At 45.4% G+C, this 20,591-nt stretch overlaps 1 protein-coding gene across 2 annotated transcripts in view; it reads left to right on the top strand.

The window, feature by feature from the left end:
* Positions 1–576: 576 nt before the first annotated feature.
* The window catches only part of LOC110558215 (acyl-coenzyme A synthetase ACSM2, mitochondrial), a 29,482-nt gene continuing 9,467 nt past the window's right edge, over positions 577–20,591 (top strand). For both annotated transcript variants that reach the window (XM_021652999.2, XM_060366949.1), the window contains exons 1-9: positions 577–735; positions 2,436–2,620; positions 9,148–9,358; positions 9,755–9,962; positions 11,732–11,875; positions 13,755–13,911; positions 16,066–16,145; positions 16,320–16,443; positions 17,796–17,876. In XM_021652999.2, the coding sequence (XP_021508674.1) occupies positions 2,444–2,620; positions 9,148–9,358; positions 9,755–9,962; positions 11,732–11,875; positions 13,755–13,911; positions 16,066–16,145; positions 16,320–16,443; positions 17,796–17,876 (1,182 nt within the window). In that variant the 5' untranslated portion in view covers positions 577–735; positions 2,436–2,443. The remainder of the gene's footprint in view (positions 736–2,435; positions 2,621–9,147; positions 9,359–9,754; positions 9,963–11,731; positions 11,876–13,754; positions 13,912–16,065; positions 16,146–16,319; positions 16,444–17,795; positions 17,877–20,591) is intronic.

The raw sequence follows: 20,591 nt of genomic DNA, 5'->3' as shown, positions 1-20,591 counted from the left end.
ATGTATTCAACATACATTTGCTATGTTTACTGGATAGCCACCTGGAGCTGCTTTAGGGCTCTGGAAAATAAGAATCATGAAACATAAAAATCCCTTCCCTTTGCCATTTGCTGGTAAAGGCTGCAGATGCAGTAGCATAGGTTAGAGCTAGAATGCCTGGCACCATCTGAATCTGTTCTTAAAAAACCTGTGCTATATCCAAGTGGAGACATCAAATAGATGAGCAGCAAGAAAGAGAGCTAGCCAAGGAGACACACTTGTGGGGTCACTGGCAAGAGGCCTGGATCCATGCTGTGGCACTGGAGGAGTAAGTGTCACAGAGCATGAAAAGGGGCCCTTGGTGGAGGCCAAAGGAATGAGAAGATTAAAGGTAGCGAGACAGTGCATGGAGATTCTGAGGCTCCATTCTCTTCCCCTGATTGGAGTAAAAGCTCACTGCCCATCATGGGAACAAACCTCATTTTGACCCCTTGAGTTAACGAGCAGTTCAGTTGACACCCCACCACAGACTCAAAGACTGGGCTGCACATAACTTGGCTGGGAGGAGCAACATCACATCAGAATTAGGCACCATTAATGATTAGCTGAGCCCTTGGAGACTGCTCAGGTTTGATCAGGGAACCGTCCACTTCAGTGCTGTTCTCTCTTCCAGGGCTGCGGGAACCCTAGAACTACTTCCCAAGAGGAAAGTAGACCAAGCTACCTCCAGAGAGAGTTCCAGCGGTGGCCTGTCAGGTAAGTGTTTATGCAAGAGAAAGGTGGGGTCATGCATCGTGATGACACTGGCCAGCCACGAGGGGTAAGGGATAGCAAGGGCAGTGAAAGTTCCCAAAGAAGACAAAGGGAGTGTCACAGGTCTTAAGGAGGGGACAGTAGTGGATAGAGTGAGAGACTAGAGAGATGGACAGAAGTGTAGACAGAAGAAGCCATGACTTCGCTGCCGGTGAATGAGTATGTGGCTACTGAAGAGGTGAGGCCAGAAGATAAGGAAGAGGCAGCCACTGAAGGAGAAAGAGACCAGCAACCATGGGAGCACTAGACACTGATGGCCAGGCTTGGGAAGGAAATTCTCTTCTCTTCTTTGAGAAATCAGGAGAAAACATGTAAGTGCCACAGATAAGCATTCTAATGGCCTCTGTCTGGACCAAGGGGGATCGGAATCCAGCCAAGGGGATAGATTGCTGGCTGGATTCCCTAGCTCAAAGATCATTAGGCTTAAAAATTCTGCTGTCTCATCCAAAAGTATACAGCCTTGGGACACCTTTCCCTAGAGCCAATGAATCTGAAAACAATAATTACGACAGCTATAATCCTGTAAGTGAGTGCTTGTGTGAGATCCTACACCATATGGGCATAGATTTTAAGGTATGTCAATCAGAGCTGACTCCAAAGAATTAGTGTATTAGTCAGAAGCTGGTGCATTAAGAGACACCCCAAGCATTTCACAGCTCTCAAATGTATATATGTTTCTAAACTTTGATCTAAGAAGTGTCTACAAAGCTTAGTTTAAAAAAAAGAAAAAGCTGGAGGTTGAAATGGACAGGTTGGCCTTAGCTGAGTTCCTTACATCATCATTCTGAAACCCAGGAAGAAGGTTAGTTCTTCTCCGAGATATGTAGTTCTCACAGAAAGCCCCCAACGTGGTGCTAGGGAGATGAGTAAGAGCACTTGCTTCAGTAGCATGAGAAGCTGAGTTCAGAAGTCCAGCACCCATGTAAAAACCTTTGTGCGTCTGTGAGCCTAGAGCTAGGGCAGCAGAGACAAAAGTATCATGGGACTCTCTGGCCAGCAAGCCTAGTTGAGAGATGGCAAGCTCTAGATCCAATTAAGAGACCCTGTCACAGGGGGATAGGACATAGAGCAGGTTACTCAGTGTCTTCCCCTGGCCTCCGCGTGGACTCACGGACATGCTCGTGGGTACACCTGTGCATGCACGTGCATACAACATGCATGTACATACACACACACTGTGGAGGGGGAAATGCAAATCTGACTGGCCCACACTCATACTAACAGAACATATCTCACCAGAAAGCTATAGGGAATAAGGCTTAAGGGGGAATATAGGCTCTCCCTGTAGTCTTCTCTCTGAACTGCGAAGTCACGCGGCAGGGAGTGGGGTGATACGAACCTACCACAGGAAGAAAATGGAGTAATTGTAGTGACAAAACAACTTACCACTCATACTTTAAGCTAAAATGGTACATCACCTGGGATTGGACATCCCCAGAACTGTTGCAGGAGCTGGTGGGGGGGATAATTCAGGAGATTGGCTCATAGAAGGAGACTGAACCAGGCATTCCGTATCAAGTCAATTCACTCGCAAACACAACCAATCAACCCTGGAAGCCAGAGACAGCTCTCCCCACTAGCTGATGGTGAGTGTCACACTCTAGTAAAGTAGAGCTCACCTATATCTCCTCCTTCCTTCACAGCTCCAACCATGCATTGGCTATGGAAAATTCCAAGACTTTTCACCCTCTGGGGTAGTGAGAGGTCCAGCCGTGCTTTCCATATTAACGTCAAGGAACTAATGCCTATACAGTGGGGCCACCAGGAAGTGCCTGCCAAGTACAACTTCGCCAGTGATGTGATAGACCACTGGGCCAGCTTGGAGAAGGTAACGGGAGACAGAATGGCACGGTTTGAACGACTTCATTTATCAATCCGTTCAGTAGAAACTTACTGGATGCTTACTATGTCTCTGACACCCTAAGAGGCTGTGAGCAGGATGTTCATCTTTCTTGAAGCAGCATAGGGTGGAAGAAAGGTAGAAGAGCTGCGGCCTTCTATCAGAAAATCGTCTTCTTGCAGTGGTCAGTGGTCAGTGGTAACCGCAGAGACTCACAACTGGTCAAGATGCTGAGAATACGTGGTTGTTGAATGTTCATTCCCAAATAAGACATTTCTAACCCCCCCCCCACCGTGAGAATAGAGTGGGAAAAGGGACAGAAAGAACGTAAGAGGTGGGTGTGTGGAAAATGTAATTTCTGGGCACGAGATGGCTCTTGAATCCACGGCAACCGTAATTACCTGTGCTAGGTTTCATGGACTAGGGAGGAGCTTGAGGAGCCCCACCCCTTGCAGAGGATTTGTAGTCAGTTAAAGGTTAATGAAGGATGGAGAGACATCTTGTTCAGTAGTGTGGCCACCAGCAATGTGCCCACTCGCCTATAAACAAACCTTTCCTCATATGCCTGAAAACATACTAGGACACACACACACACACCATAAAGGTAGAAGAGGAAGCAGTTGGCAGGAAGAAGGATATCAAGAGGAGTGGCAAGTGGTGAAGGGAAACAGGAGAGGATGAGTTGAGGGTGAACATGGCTGAAAATGTTGTAATAAAAACCTTTGATTGTGCACGATTAATACATGCTCCTACAAATATTTTTTAAAAGAGGGTCAGAGGCACGTAGCACCTGGGGGAGAAACTAGTAACCCCAAACAAACATATGCTCTGCTGTGACCTCCCAGCATGAAACGAAGAGCAGTATGCTGGGGCACAGACGGAATGAGTGGGTGAACTCGTATTGGACTGACTGCGCGTGTAGTGTGGGGCGTTCACCAGAGAAGACTACTCAGACAAGAGTTTAAGTCAATAAAGAGCCTGTATTAGCCAGCCAGTGACTGCACTGGGTGTTTGGGATCCCAGTGTAACACTTAAGCCTTTCTCAAAGTGAACATTTGAGCACAAAACCCATGTTTTGGGTTGACATACTTCAGTTAACAAGAACAGTTAGCCAGAAGCAGAACTCCAGAAGCTAAAAGATACAATAGGGCCTGACTCCATGGGATTTTGCTGTTTCTAAATGCCAGAATCTTTTAAATGCCCTTGTTTTTGGCAACCAGGGCCCAGCCATAAGGCATGTATGGAATTGTAAAGATCAAGTACATTTTGAGACTCTCCCAGAACTATATGGACTCTAATAGATTGGGCCATTGTTTTACTTTTGGCAGGCAGTTCTATGTGCTAAGTTTTACATTCTTCCATCATGGAGTCAGTTGTGCTAAGGTCTGGGGCCCTATTACACCCCCACTGGTCTTAGTGAATGAGTCAAAACATAGACTCATCCTGTTTTAGTTTAAGATGCAGGGCCTTGCAGTTAATACAATCAGAACAAGAATTAAAGGCCCAGCCAGTGTTGATGGTAGAGAGTAGTTGGTCAGGGAGACCAAGAGAAGAAAGACTGGTACCCCTGATCAATTAGCATAGCTATGACAGGTTTCTCCCAAAGCCAGACACAATTTTCTTTATCTCATGAGATGTCTAAGCCTCTAACAATCTTGTGGGACCATTTCTGCAAGGGGATCTAACTTCTGTTTTAATTCAGAAACTGAAACTTTTAATAGCTCTAGGTCTTCACCAACCTGTATACTATCTTTGAAAAACATCAGAAGAGGCACATTTAGTCAAACCATTTGTAGATGCCCATCAAATAGTCTCAGAGGCCCAGTGATATTATTATTTTCCATACGAATTAACCCGTAGGGTAGAATAACAGCCATCAGAATAAGGGAATGTGACTAAGTAAAAGGCTTTGGATATTAGCCAAGTTTTATCCCCTTATAAGTCCTGTCACGTTAATTTGGACCACCCACAGTCAATAAGCTGACTGTCTTGTTAGTTCCCATTGCTGTACAGTACAGGGGCTGGGTGTTGACGCATAACCAGCTATCTTCCCTGTATGTGTCTTCCTCGGTTCCCAGGGCCAGGCCTGAGGGCTGTAGGGGTTGGGCCATAATCCTGTATTTATACCAAAAACAAGTCTCAGAAAGAGATAGAGAGAGGCAGAGAGTGGAAGGGCCCAGGGACCCATTGAAGTATGGAGACAGTCTGTTTGGCAGTAGCATCTTTGGTTTTCATTTTCTTGACCTGGTTGAGGTGGATCCATGGTGGAATGTCAGCTATCTTCATGCCACAGGAGGGGAGAGAATCACCCTGTAAGGTCCTTTCCAACTTTCCAAGGTGGTTTGAGTGCCCCTTTGCCTGCCTGCGTGACCCAGACAGCATGGTGGTGGACTCAGAGGTTGGCTGGCTCTCTCCGATAGTCTAATAAATAGCCTGCATGGAGAACTGGGATGCCTGTAGCGACATGAGAAAGGAATGGTTAGAGAGTTCCTCCAACTGTTTATCTCAGAGCCTGGGAAGCAGAGAGGGAGGCCTTCCAAATGTAATCTATAGGGAAGTAAATTCCTCACTATATGGGGATGCAGCAGGCCAAAGCAAAGCAAAGGAAGGAGGCCTGTCCATCCATTGCTGGTGTCTAGTGAGAATTCTGTTAAAGTTTCTTTTAATGCTCTGCCTAATTTTTAACTGGCCAGAACTCTGAGGTTTATATGTACAATGAACTTTTTAATATATTTCTAAAGCTTTAGCCATTAACTAAGAGGTTTCGGCTATGAAAAACAGGCCTCATCTGGACTGCCTTGCTAGGGAGAGGCCAAATCTAGTGAGCAGTTCCTGGAGAAGTTGTTTTGCTAGTATTCGAACAGTTTTAGTCCAGGTGAGGAACAATTCTACCCACCCTAAAAGGTGCCTTTAAAAATTACCAAATATTTTTATCCTCCCCAGCAGTCCAGGTCTTGGTGACGTCAGTTTTCCCAGAGTCCATCAGGATGTTGGTCTCTCATCTGGACCCGTTCCTGGGCAAGAGCTCTCTGTTTTGAATTCACTTGAATGTAAAACTGGCATCTGGCTGAGACATCCCATACTAGGCTGTCTCGTCTAGTTAGAACATGCCTTGGTCTGAGCAACTCAGAAAGTTTTGTGGACCCTGGATGAGTAACCTGGTGAAGGTCAGTTAACCAGAGTCCTGCCAGTTGTTTCTGGGAGAATGATCTTTCCCTCTGGTGTCTTCCATCAACCTGTGGGTTTGAGCTGTCCACTTCTTCTTTGCCATAGAGCCTCGGGCATCACCGGGGCATGCTATGTTACCAGAACACTAATAGGTCCCACTGATCTTAGGGCTATTTGTCAGATAGCCAGGTCAGCATCCTGACAGTGGTGGACAGCAATTTCTAGAGGAAGCCAGATAACCTCTGGAGGGAGACAAGGTGGCAAGATTCTTCAGTATCCTTTTGTCCAGCAGTGAGAAGCCCATAATACTATATACATACATACATACATATATACATGTATCACACGGTGGACATGACTGGTAGTAAAGACATACTGACTGATGGTCCGTGTATACAGTGGTGCACTTTTCCCCATATGTGAACCTGAGTCAGATCAATCAGTTCTGCTCTCTGGGTACCTGCTCTCTGAGGTACCTGGCTTGGGCCCACATCATTTCAGTTAAAGTAACTATAGTGGCTCTCACATACCTGGTTTTATCTTTCATCCCCTGGCAGTCACAGATGAGCACCTCTGTCATCAGGCAAGAGAACAGAAGAATTGATGGTGCTGAGTTTCTCAAACTGGGCTTGAGGGTGGACCAGGAGAAGGGCCTCACCACCATGGTACTGGGTCACACCATCACTGGACAGCCAGCAGGTGCTCCTCAGAGGAGGGCCTCAACCATGCCATGGGGTGTCGTGAGCATAAGCTCTGAGCATAAGCTCTCGACCCAGAGTTAACTTGTCTGCTTTCTTTCATTAAACTAGCTGTAGCCGCCACAGTTCTTAAACAGTGGGCAGTCCTGTGGCTGCAGGATCTAGTCATCACAGGGCATTTCCATAGCCCCAAAGTTTAAAACCCCCTTTGTCTGGAAACCTTAGGGCTGGAGCAGAGGTCAGAGCTGTTTTTAAAGCATCAGGTGTCTTTTGTTTAGTCTCAGTCCAGATTGGGACTTTGTGTCGGTGTATAAAGGTCTTGTTCTTTCCACAGACTCTGGCATACAGAGGTAACAGTATCTAGCTGCGTCTAGGAACTCTTGAACCTGTCTCTTAGTCTTTGGAGTTGGGATCTGAAGAATGGCAACAGCACCACTCTGAGGCAGCTTCCTTTTGCCTCCCCTCAGCTGGTAGCGAAGATGGGCAGCCTCTGATGAGCAAAGCTGAGCTTTCTTAGCTGACATTCTGTAGCCCAAGGTCTACAGCTCTGGCAGCCGTCCCTCAGTGGCTGTTTTATAATCTGTTTTCTCAGGAAACTTCTGACAGAATGGCAGGAAGTCTTCATCCAGTGTCTTTAAATCCTGGAGCAACCTGGTCCAGGTACATTAGCCACCATAACCTCCCACCAGGTCTGTCCATTTAAAAGCAAAGGTGGGTTAACTCCCCTCTGCCAACGGGAGGCTGAGGAACACAGCTCTCAGGTCCAAGGCAGTTTCCCTGGAAGTAACAGACTCATGAGAACCAGAGTTATCAGGTGTCTTCAGAGGCAGGAGAGACATATTCCAAGGTGTCTGGCTGGCTGGGCACCAGGATGCCTGTCTCTTCAAGTTAGGCAATATGAGCTGCAATTTGCCCTTTTGTTTATGGGTCACCGGGTATTGTTCATCCTGGACAGAGTGGCTGAACAATTCTAGGAGCTTGGTGTTGGGCCAGTCCTGAGCGATCGGTTTCTTTAATCCCTCGGGTAAGAGTGTGACACTAAAATTTTGCTTGACATCTGTAAGTCTAGCTGTGTCTCATCATCAGAGAAGGTGACGGTGGCTTTGTGTTTACGCAAAGGGTCTTGTCCCAATCAGTTCCCTGCTGTTAAACGTCCTTTAAGCTAGCTTCAGCAACTAGGACCTGCCCATGGGTTTAAATTTTTTTAACATCTGGAGATACATGGACGACAAAGGAGATCTTTTTAGCAGCTGTCTTTAAGCTTTTAAAAAGGTCCTATTAAAAGTTGCTTAAAATTTTCCTTGGTCTGTGTTAGACAGAAGGAAAAATCCATTTTGTCCAAGCTATGTTGTCTAGCAGCCAAACCCAGAGACATTTGGGGGGAGGGGAGGTGGTGGTAGTGGTGTTTTTGTTTATTGTTTGTCTGTTTTTAGAGTATGGTGGGTTTTACAGGTCATTGGTTAAGAAGAGATACAAATCATAAACAAGGAAAAAGTGGTTCTTTCTTTTTTTTCCTTCTAGCTCAGCCCAGGGGGACTTTTCTCTAGAGCAGGTGCAGAGCAGAGCGCATACTCACCTGAGGGAACCCCCCCTCCTTGCATGCATTCACTTAGGTGGCAGGGCCCCTGGATGAGAGGCCTGGCCTCTCCCTACCTCCATACAGGGACCAACCCTGACTGTGAGCAGGAATCCAGCAACAAAACAAGCAAGGACTCCTGCCCCCAATTAGGCTTTGAATCTCAGCATGTAGACAGAGCCACCAGCAGCAACTAAAACAAAGGCCTAATCCATCCAAAGTCCATACGGTTCTGGGAACGTCTCAAAATATACTAACCTTACATTTTAGCTTCTGTAGCTCCTCCTTGGAAGACTGAGGGAAGATCTTACTATTACGATTCTCAATTTGGAATCAGTGAAAGAAATAATTAAATAAACAAACAAGCCAGGTGTGGGTGGCGCACACCTGTGATCCCAGCACTCGGTGAGACAGAGGCAGGTAGATTTCTGTGAGTTCGAGGCCAGCCTGGTCTATAGAGTGAGTCCAGGACAGCCAAGACTACACAGAGAAACTCTCAATAAAAATAAATAAAATAAAATAAAAATAAACAAGCAAAATGGAAACTAATAATAATCAAGGGGGAAACAATGAAAGTCATGACAGTGAAAAAGTCCTGGGCAAGACTCCTCCCCCAAGGCATCTCCCAACTCCTTCCCTCCACCCAGGACCCAATTCTTACTTTTCACCATCTCCCAGTACCACATTCGGAATCCACCAAGCCATTAGTCTGATGATCTCAGAGCCCACACCATCCGCCCAGCTCTGGAAGCGCACAGGCATACCCAAGAGGTACACCTTACTCATCTCTTGAGCATCCTCAAGCTAATCCAGCCGCCGATCAAGATTACCTCTCGCAGTAATACATGTGTTTTAGCTGTTACCATTTCAAACATGCATATTAAAGTCTCTGTTTTAATATACTACTAATATACCTAACCCACATTAAAATAAACTGCGGGTGGAGGGTTGTTTTAACACTTTTAAATAGTGTGTGGATCAACAAGCCTACCCCTAAAGACATGCAGTTTGTTTTACTTGCCATGTCCCTGTGCCCTGCATGCTGTGTCCACATGGGCCTTCTCTTTCTTCAGGCTGGCAAGAGGCCCCCAGGTCCAGCCCTATGGTGGGTGAGCGGCAGTGGGGAAGAACTAAAGTGGAACTTCAGAGAACTGAGCGAAGTCAGCCAACAGGCAGCCAATGTTCTCTCAGGGGCCTGTGGCCTGCAGCGTGGTGACCGTGTGGCCGTGGTGCTTCCCCGAGTCCCGGAGTGGTGGCTGGTGACCCTGGGCTGCATGAGGACTGGTTAGTAACTGTTCACACTGGCTGGGCACCCTCACTTGTGAAGGAAATGGAGGGCAGGGAACTGCAGCCTCTTCTCCCGGAGGAAACCCCCGAAGAACACTCTGTCGTTACTACCCACCGGTCCTCACACACCACCTGCCCTTTCTGTTGGTTCTCATAGATGTGTCCATCCCACCTGCCCTTCCTGCCGGCCCCCATGGCTGTTCACGGCCGATCTGCCCTTCCCTGTTGGTCCTCACAGCTGTGCATGTTTGATTTGCTCTTCCCTGGTGGGCACCCTAAGCTGTTTACATCCTCCTTGCGCTTCCTGTTAGCCTTCATGGCTATCCACAGCTCTTCTCTGGGGAAGGCGACAGTTCCCTTCCTAGTGCTCTTTAAACCATTTGGTTTCTCCAGGCCTTGTTTTCATGCCTGGAACCATCCAGATGAGAGCCACAGATATACTCTACAGGCTGCAGTCATCCAAGGCCAGGGCTATTGTGGCGGGGGACGAGGTGGCCCAGGAAGTGGACGCTGTGGCCCCTGACTGCTCTTTTCTGAAAATCAAGTTGTTGGTGTCTGAAAAAAAGCGAGAAGGATGGCTAAACTTCAAGGCATTGCTAAAGTGAGTATCTCACGCCTCAGCCAGGGTTTGCATCCAAAGTGGAAATCCAACCTAGTAGTTGTTGTACAGTGTTGTGTCCAGTGTAAGACTAAGGGGAGAGAGATATGAAAGAAAGAAGAGCAAGTGGGAGTGTTTAGCATAGACTCATTCCAAAGGCAGGTGGGGCCAGCATGTAGAAACCTTCTAAGAGCACATAGAATGCCCCCAGGATTTCTAACATAGGACTGGCATCTTCATTTGTTGATGGTTTTATGGGGCATGATCTACCTCACACTTCTGGGCTTTTACATTTGCAGGCCCAGAGTTCCATGCCATGCAGCATTAAAATAAAATAAAATAAAAACTCTAGGAGACTAAGGGTCTGAGGACAAGGCTTGGTAGGTAAGAATACTTGCTATGCAAGCATGATACACAAGTTTGAATCCCCAACACCCACGTAAAAAGCCAGCTTGGCTGCATATAGTTGTAACTCCCATCCCCGGGAGGTAAGGACAGACAGAGCCCAAAAGTTCACAGGCCAGGCTATCATCACCTAAAAGCGAAGAGTCAAGGTCATTGAGAGACCCTGCCTCAAAACAACATTGCGGAGAGCAGTAGAGAGAGACACCTGACTCCCTGCTTCGGCCTTTGAGTATTCACCTGCATTTGTATATTTAGCAACACTCAGATGAATGCATCACACACGCACACTCACACACACACACACACACATCCTGGGGTTAAAGCGAATCCCTTGCACCTAGAAACAACAACAAAGCTATTCAACACAGCCATGGGTGAATCCAAGAGTACACGAGGCAATCCCTAAGAGATGCTCTTCTTTGTACACTCTATAGCCCTAGGAGATGCTTTCCAGAACAGTGGTCCTTCCAGAAGGTCCAGGGCCAAAGTCTTTCATAGCAAGACTGGCTGGATAAACGGGATTCTGCCATGTACCTGAAATCCTTCCATTGGAGACATGTGCCTTAGGAAACATAGGGAGAACATAGGTCTTTTTTTTCTTTTTAATTTCCTTTCTACTGTCACGATCTTTAAAATAGTTTCAATAAAACAAACAATAAAATACCAGCTTTTAGAGATTCCAGTTGAAGACACTAAAGAAATTGCCTGAGACTTTTGGATTCTTCCCGAGGAAAAAAAGTGGGTGTTAAGAAATCATGTGGGGTGCCGGACAGATTGGCTCTGCTCTTGCAGAGGATGTGGCTTTTGCTCCCAGCACCTGCATGGTGGCTTAAAATTGTCTATAACTCCAGGTCCAGGGGATCTGATGCCCTCTTCTGTCCTCCCTGGTAAACATACACAAGTTGCACATATACATCCATGCAGGCAAAACACCCATGTGCATAAAATAAAAATAAATAATCATTTTTTTAATCACTTGGAAAACTAGCTGCTCAACTTCTGTATCAGGCTGGGGCCCAACCACAACTGTATTAAGTCCCTGCTAAGCATGTTCTCACTTTCTTTATTGTAGGGTTACTTTTTTTTTTTTTTTTTTAATTCCCTGAGTTAGGTTTTCTTGACCCCGTTTCACAGACGTGGAAAGTGAGACTTGCAGAAGTTAAGTAACTTGCAGAAACTCATATCTTTAACAAAGTGCTAACCTTGAATCATTCAGGAATCCATGAATCTCACCACTCAAGAGCTTCCCTTCAGAGACAGGTCATCCGACTTGCCCTTGTCAGCTTGAGGGCTGGGGAGGGAGGATGGGCCACAGGATCATCAGTATCCAGGCTAGAACTGAGACGCTGACTTTCTGGTCTCCATAGGGATGCATCCACCTCTCATCACTGTGTAGAGACTGGAAGCCATGAGGCAGCTGCCATTTACTTCACCAGTGGGACCAGTGGCCCTCCCAAGATGGCAGAACACTCCCATTCCAGCCTGGGCATCAAGGCCAAGATGGACGCTGGGTAAGGTGAACCTTTTCCTTCTATAGATTCATGACAACCGTCCTGGAGTCAGGTCTGATTTGCCCTGGAGATGTTGAGAGAGACAACTAAGGAGGGAGGCTAAAAAGGCAAGACAGTGTGAGACGTCTCTGTTTTGGACAACACAGGGTCTCAAAACCTCTTTCTTTTTTCAAGCCTCACCACTAGGATGACTGAATAGCAACGGGGTACAGGTGTCTTCTTCCCAAATGCTCTATACCTTGTCTCTGGGGTTCTAGCAATTTGCTTTGATGACATCCAGGAAGACATTTTTTTTTTATTTTTTGTCAGCAACAAATTACATTGCAAATTCATTTGTATGAAAAGTATCATTAGAGGGATGAGATGGAACTGAGTTAGTGGAGCTTCAAACACAGGCCTCAAAACAGCACTGATTTCATTACTAGATCACTATGACCTGTGGAATCAGAAGGCACAATGCCAAGGTCTCCATGAACTATTAACTTAAGATCTTTGTGTTCTTTTCTCATAGATCCTTCCTGTGATAGCAATTTTATTATTAGAATGAGAAATATCGTAGTGTTAAAAACTTTTTCAAAGCATAAGTGTCCTGCCTCTGAAACTGTATCAGAAAAACTAAGCTGGTCAAACTGAAAGTGAGGAGTATAGCTTCTTAAAGTTCTTGTCACACAAGCAAGAGGACACTTATGTTTTGAGCATGGTTCCCAGAACCCAGATTTTAAAAAGTAGAGTTTGGTGACCCACAAGTGAATGCTAAATCCTGGAGGTGGAGATTGGTGGCTCCTGAGACTCAGAGGCTGGCAAGCTTAGACTGGTTGGAAACTTCCAAGGCAGATGGGACCTGTGTACAACACCTGATGTTCCCCTCTGGCCTCGAGAATGTGTGACCTCTTCCCATGAACATACATATGCACAGACATGAGCATAATCACACTCAAAGTAAAGAATTTAATAGATAGGCTGTAATAAAGTACAAATTCTAAAAGAACATGTAATAAAACTAAGATTTTATTTTTCACTACCACCATCCCAATTTTGTCCCAATATGATTAATTTCCTAAAGGGATCAATCATCTTCAGTATCTGTGTGTGTGTGTGTGTGTGCGTGTGTGTGTGTGTGTGCATGCTTGTGTGTCCTTCCTGTCTATCCTACAACATCTTTGCTTTAACATAGGGTGGATGTTTCTTCCCTGGAGTGTGAAAGTAAATGCATTTTTTCTGTACAGGAATAACTGTAGCTGCGCTCAGGCAGTCCATGATACTTGGAGCAAAAAGGACCAATGGCCTTTTTCCTCAGCCAAGCTCGAACCTGACAAGGCTGTCAGCATGTCGACTTAGAGGCTGGAGAGATGGCTTAGTGGGCAAAGTGCTGGTACAAGTGTGAGGATCTAGGCTCAGATTCCCCAGCACCCACATAGAAGCCAGTGGTGGTGCATAACTGTAAAGCCAGTGCTAGAGGGCCACAGCCAACAGGGCCTCTCTGGAGCTCATTGGCCAGCCAGTCTAGCCAATCAGCAAGCCTCAGGTTCCCTGAGAGACTCTGACTCAAAGAACAAGGTGGAGACCTTCACACTCGCATTTACACTCATGATCACATCAACACAAACACATACAGGCCAGAATGTTCACTTTGATGCCTTTTGTTAGTAAGCTTTTCCTGGGTGATTCCACCCATCAGCCACTGTCCTAGCATTGGGAATAAGGTGAGAGTGAAACCTAGCTGTCTGCTAAATTGTGTCTTCCAGGGTCATGCTTTCTAAAGCACCACCACCTCTTCACACACGTAGCACGCCCACACCTAACCCCTCCCTCACACAGCCCCTCCAGCACTATGCCTCCAGTGTACACAGCTCTGTGTGCCAATGTTCTGTGTTCTCAGCACCTGGACAGGCCTGGATGCCTCTGACACAGTATGGACCATCTCAGACACAGGTTGGATAGTGAACATTTTAACCTCCCTTCTGGAACCTTGGACTTTGGGAGCGTGCATATTTGTCCATCTTTTGCCAGAGTTTGATCCACAAACTGTTCTAAAGGTAAGACAGGACCATTCTCATTGGTTGGTCAGAGTCAGCTCTGAGTTTGCACACTCCAGGTTCTTCCAGTTAGTTTCCACTCATAAAACTTCTGCCTAAGCCCAGCCACATGGGTGAGCAGCAGACTTCGAGAAGCAAGATGGAAGTCTGCACCCATGTAACAAAGCTCATGGTCTAGGGAGAAAGATGGACACGTCCATTGATGAATGGCATATGTGTTCAGGAGGTGGGACTCAGTGGGTGTTCTCTCAACTAAGAGGCACTCCTCTGGCCATCGGATCTCAGATAAAGGGCTGATGCATGTATGTGTGTGTGTCTAAGTGCATGCATGTGTGTCTATGCGTATGCGTGTATGCATCTATGCCTATGTGAGTATGTGTGCCTGTGAGTGTGTATGTCTTATTTCCTTATTTGCTTGCAAGATGATGGTTACAATGTACGGAATGTCACTATTCTAATGTACAGTTGGGAAATAATTCCCTTGGGTCGGACAGTGCCTCGGTCAGTTTAGGCTACAGCACAGAAATACCGAAGCCTGGAACACTCACACAGCAGGTGTGTTGCACAGTTCTGAAGGATAAAATCCAAGGTGATCAGGGCGCCAAAAGGATTACCTACTTATCAACTAACCTTCTGCTACCTTGTAGGCATCACCCTCTTGCTATTGCCTATGGCTATAAGGGAAGGGGAGTGGGTATAAGGGAAGGGGAGTGGGTAGGGAAAGAGGGAGGGAGGGAGGGAAGAAGGGAGAGAGGTAAAGGAGAAAGAGGGGGAGAGAAGAGGGGGCAGGAGGAGGGGAGGAGGATGGACAGTCTAGTCCCTTCTTTATGGTAGTAACTAAGGTGCTACTGGTGAACGTTTTCATTACTTTGTCATCATTATCTCCAAATCCAACCACATGAGGGTTAGAGATCTACCCTATGGGTCCATCCAGCATGTGGAATGTGTGGTTTATATCAGACACACTGTCACCACACGGAAGCCTCCAACATCTCCATAGCTGAAGAAGGTGCCCATGCCTCCCCTGGTCATAGCCTAGCCTCAGAAGTTAAAATCTCTTTTGACTTCTACCAGCTTAAATTTCACCTCTTCTCTTTTTTTTTTAATTCAGGTGTAGGGTGTATTATCTTTAGTGTCTTGTTTCTCACTCAGTAAATTTCTCTATGAGGGTAACCCGTGTACTTTTTTTTTTCGTGTGTATGAAGTTTGTTTTTTAAATTGCCCTACAGGTATCCCATCCTAAGAATGTGATATCATTTCTTTCTTATCATATTATGGAAGTGTGTTTGGTTTATGTCCAGTTTGGGGAATTTACCTGGGAGGAATTCTAAAGAGAAAATAAGATTTTTTTTTCCTGTAGAGTAAGAAAAATCCACATGCTGTAGCTGCTTATTACCGCATAGTCACAAACAACAAATATGTTTTCATTTTGTTTGCAAAACTATAATACAGGAGTAGCTAGAGTTACACATGCAGGATACTATTGTGTGAGACTTTTGTGTTCTTTTCTCCCCCTAGACTTTTGCTTAGATCACTGCTCAGTTCCTCACAAAACAAGTACAGTGAGAGAAACAGTGTTGTCTGTCATGTGGCTAACACATGCGTGCAGTCCACTTAACCCTGCAAGGCTCAGGTCCAGAGTTAGCTTTCACATCTGGGCCTTCCTGGAACACTGCTTAGGAAATGTTGAGAGGTGCTTGCAGCCACTTTTGACCACTGTAGTCTCTCACAGTTATTTTCATGGAAACAGCCTATAATGAACCTGGCTCCAGAAGGCAAAGGCACTGACCCAAGATCATTTGCCAAAGCATCTGGTCTATCCTCCCTACCACCAATGACTGAGGGGTACCCATTGGTAGGGTGGGGTGAGGGGTTAAAAGGATGAGTCCTAAACTGAGCGGGAGGAGCCAGCCAGGTTTGGACAAGTGTTCCAAGTGAATCCTGGATCTTTTTCTACCTGCATTTGTTCTTCTGTTGTGTCTTGCAGACACGTGAGAATCACCTGTGTTCAGTCTCAAGCAAACACAACAGACAGGCTAGGATTTCAGTCTGGATGACTAAAACTTGAGAAGTCGTGTCTGTCATGGTGGTGTGTGGTGGTGAGTTTGGCATCTGCTCTAATGAGCAGTGTCTCAGAAGACTCTCTTCCCACAGGTGCTTTCCAGGTACCCCATCAACAGCTTGGTCGGTGCCCCCCTCATTTACCGGATGTTGCTACAACAGGATCTTTCCAGGTGATGGACCTTTAGGGGACTGATAGGAGCCTCTAGACCCATCCCCATGCCTATTTAGATGGACATGCTTAGCCTATATAAAACCAGGGACATCAGAGCACCCTGAACTCAACCCCAAGCCTGGGTAGACTTCAGTTCCAATGAGACTAAAGGAAAATAAACTCTCCTCTCTAGTTACAAGTTCCCACATCTGCATAGCTGTTTCAGTGGAGGGGAGAGCCTTCTGCCAGAGACTCTGGAGAACTGGAAAGTCAAGACGGGACTGGAGATCAGAGAATTCTATGGCCAGACAGAAACGGTATCTGCTTTTCCTGGCACCATGGGCTGAGTGCACCTGCCAGACTTCAAATTCTGTTTAATAAGTGGGTTATTGTGAAATAGTGTATCACTGTTCTAGTTGAGAAACACTTACTGGGGATCCTCTATGGGAACAAAATGATAATAACAGTGTGTTCCTGATTTCATTGGGATTGCATTCTGGTGGGGGTGGAAGACATAAAAATCAAGAAATGGATGCCATAAAAAGAGCTGTGGAGAAAGGTAGTCCAGAGCTAGAGGCTTAGTCTGCTCTGTGTTGCTATAACAATACCTGAGGCTAGGTGATTTATGAAGAAAAGTAGCTACTTTGTCTTGTGGCTCTAAGGGCTGGAAAAATCTAAGATGGGATGTCAGCATCTACTCACACCCATGCTGCTTCAACTCATAATGAGATGTGGCAAAACAAACTAACACAGGGATAGTCTTGCTTTGTGGAAACCTACCCTTGTGTGATTGACAGTCTTAAGAGAGCCACCACTCAGCCATACCAGAAGGGCATTAATTTAATGGAGCCTTAGAGGCTCCACCTTCAAATGCCACCAACATGGCAACCAAAGCACAGCAACTGTTCATTCAAACAAGACGATCATAGAAGTTCTCTGTGATGGAGTCACACGTTAGCAGAAAACTGCAACCCTCAGATGTGTCTGTCAGGCGCTGAGCACCCAGCTGCTCAGACAAAAGCAAGGGGCAGGGAGAAGCCAGCAAATTCCTGCCATCCCTGCCTACAGATGTTGGAGTTGGTGGATAGCATGTGCACAGCCTCTATCTGCAGTGTTCGGTGCAACTCGTCAGAATCACCTGGAGATTCCATCTCCCAACTCAACTCGATCCTCTTCTGAGTGTCTGACTCCCGTGACCCTCAGTGTTCTTCTCCTCTCTGCCCTCTCACCTGTCTTCCTTCTCTGGATAATGGACGCCCTTGGTAGCGTTCCCCCAGCAGGCTGAAGGCAGTGATGTGGAGCAGTTGGGAAGAGCTTGCAAATCCAAGTGAGGAACACAGGGTCTGTAAAGCATGCCTAGCAAGGGCCCGTCCATCCAGAGAAGGACATGCTCAGAGCGGGCTTCTCGGCATCAGAGCCTCTCCGAGGGCAAGGTTCATTTCGGCATTCAATCATTCTCTCCCTTGGGAGTAACCAGATTGTCTCCTGGACAGTTTGGTAACACCACTAAGATTGGGGTTCCAGAAAAAGGGAGAGAGCCAGGTATGGGGGTGGAGGAAAGAGGGTGTGAGCAGGTTAGGGCAGGAGAGTGAGACCTGCTTGAACCCTTTCTTCCCTTGACTGTGCAGTTCTTCCTGAGGCCTGCTGCTCTGACTGTACCTCTCCACAGGGACTCACCTGCAGAGTTTCCAGGACGATGACAGTCAAACCGGGCTACCTGGGAACAGCCATTCCTCATTATGATGTACAGGTTTGCTAAGGGCCATGGGGGCGGGGGGAGTTAGTGAGTGGAATTGTATTTATTTATTACATTTTTGTTGAGTTCAACTAATATCACTTATGCCAGGTGAATGCTCCAGATCCCTATGGTCCAAAAAAGCAAACAAACAAATAAAAAACACTACCCCTGATAAACATAGATGCAAAATTCCCAATAAAATACTTGTAAACTCAATGTGGGCACATATAAGAAAGATCATCCACAATGATCAAGTTGTCTTTATTTTAAATAGATACAATAAATCATGTAACTTTATCTGAAGACAAAAATCATATGATTACCACAATAATACATAAAAAGCCTTTGACAAAATCCAACCCAGCCACAAGGTAAAAGTTCTGTAGAGAACAGGGCTGGAGGGAACAAAGCTCAATATAAAAAATGTTGTGTATGGGAAACCCACAGTGAAAATCATCCTAAATGAAAATAAATCTGAAGAAGTCAGGTTAAAATCAGGAATGAGACAGGGCTCTTCACTCTCTCCATTCCTAACCTGTAGAGAACTAGAAGCATTAGCTGGAGTAATAAAGCAGGAGAAAGAAATCAAATAGAAAGAGGAGTCATATTAACCCTATTTGCAGGCGATATGATATTACACATAAAAGATCCCCAAAATTTCACCAGAAAGCTTCACCTCAGTGAAGTGTGGGGATCCAAAAATCAACTTATAAAAATCGGTTTTTTTTTTTTGTACAAAGAACATTCTGAAAGAGATCATGGGTGCATTACCATTCACAATAGCCTCAAAGACACATCTAGAAATGAACCTAACCAAAGAGTAAAATCATCTACAGTGAAGACTTTAAATTCGTGAAGAAATAAATTGAGGAAGACACTAGAAAAAGGAAAGACTTTCTATATTTGTGGATTGGTAGAATTAACATTGTAAAAATGACCATTCTACTAAAATCAATTTATAGATGCAACACAGTCCAATTCTCCACAGAAATAGAAAAAAAAAAATCTTAAAAGTCATACGGATATGAGCAGAGAGTTCTCAAAAGAAAAAAACAATAAAAAGGCTAAGAAACATTTAAAGGTGTTCATCTTCCCTTAGCAATTAGAGAGATACAAAACTAAAACTACTTTGAGATGCCATCCCACCCCGGTCAGAATGGCCAGAACCAAGAAAAGAACTTGCAACAAATGCTTCAAAGGACATGATTCAAAGGACACAAGGAGAGGGGGACCCTTGTTCATGGTTCGTAGGGCTGTGAAATGGTGATCTACTCTGGAAATCAAGGTGGAGAGTTCACAGAAAGACAGAGGTAAATCAGTCATGTGACCCAGCTATACCACTTCTTGGCATATGACAAAGGATTCAACATCCACAGATACTTGCTCAGCCACATTCATTACAGCAGCCAGGAATGGAAACAACCCAAATGCCCTTCAACTCATGAATGGATAATGGAAATTAACATGTGTACTTTATAAAATAATTTTCAGCTATAAAGAAAAATGAAATTATGACCTTTGCAGGTAAATAGATAATGCTATGCTGAGTGAGATAACCCAGACCCAGAAACACAAATGTTGTGCTTTCTCTTATTTCAGGATTCTAGCTCTGAATTTTCAGTTTGAGTACATAGCATGGCATATCCACAGAAACCAGGAAGGTAGAAAGAGATTGTGGGGAGAGAGGGGTAGAATAAATTCTAGAGAGGGAAATAGTAAGACATGGGTGATATGAAGAGGGAAAGAGAAAAATGGGGAGGAAAGTGAAGGATCATACAGAGAGAGGTTAAAAAGAGAGAGAGAGAAATAATACTAAGGATGTTTTTAAAAGCCAAAGGGAAACATATTATTTCATAAGTTTATTTAGACTACATACAATGTGTGTGAGTGTGAGCATGTGTATTTGTGTGTGTACATATATAATTTAAATGAAGTTATATTACATGGGTGTTAAGCTTCCTCCAAGAGCCATATAGATTAACAAAACCCCAAATCCCAATGCCAGGCATGGCAAACCTCCCTAAGAGTTGTTGATTGTGGGTGATGCTCCAAGAGACTCCCCCAAACAATATAAGCTATTGCCATTGCCCTTAGTTGTCTCCCAAGACCTGAAAAGGCCCTATTGGTGAAGGCATCACATACTTTGGACACAGGACTTGGAAATTTTGAGCTGGAAATGACCTGAAAATACCACAGTATTGGAAGGTGCTCTGCACGGTAAGCAGGGAGAAAAGGAATCAATAGTCCTACTCGGCTGTCAAGCCTAAGTACAAGTACTGGCCCAGCAAGTTATCCCCAATGGTGCAAAAAATCACAGCTTTATCTTAGAGGTAACTAATAAATATAGAATTGGACTTACGGCCTGCTCGATAGGAGGAAATTCATTTCTGGTATGATAGGAGGAAACTCATGGCTGGCTTACATGACATGTATCCTAGAGGAGAACCTACTACTGCCATTTTCCTAAACCAATATAATTTCTAACTGCATTACTGCATTCTAAGTACTTATCTGGATACCCATAGATAAGTCTCTCTCCTCTCTCTCTCTCTCTCTCTCTCTCTCTCTCTCTCTGCAATAAACAGAGATCACTACAAAGATCCACAGGTTAGCAGAGAGCAACTGGCAGTGGGGTAGCCAAGCCCAGCTGACACATCCTTTATGAAACCCCCACAGGAAGCATCATGGAAGAAAGGTCAGAAGAGAACACAGGGCCAGGGGACCAGG

The sequence above is a fragment of the Meriones unguiculatus genome, chromosome 14 (genome assembly GCF_030254825.1).
Source record: "Meriones unguiculatus strain TT.TT164.6M chromosome 14, Bangor_MerUng_6.1, whole genome shotgun sequence".
Classification (NCBI taxonomy): domain Eukaryota; kingdom Metazoa; phylum Chordata; class Mammalia; order Rodentia; family Muridae; genus Meriones; species Meriones unguiculatus.
This window is presented reverse-complemented; position numbering and strand designations above follow the sequence as displayed.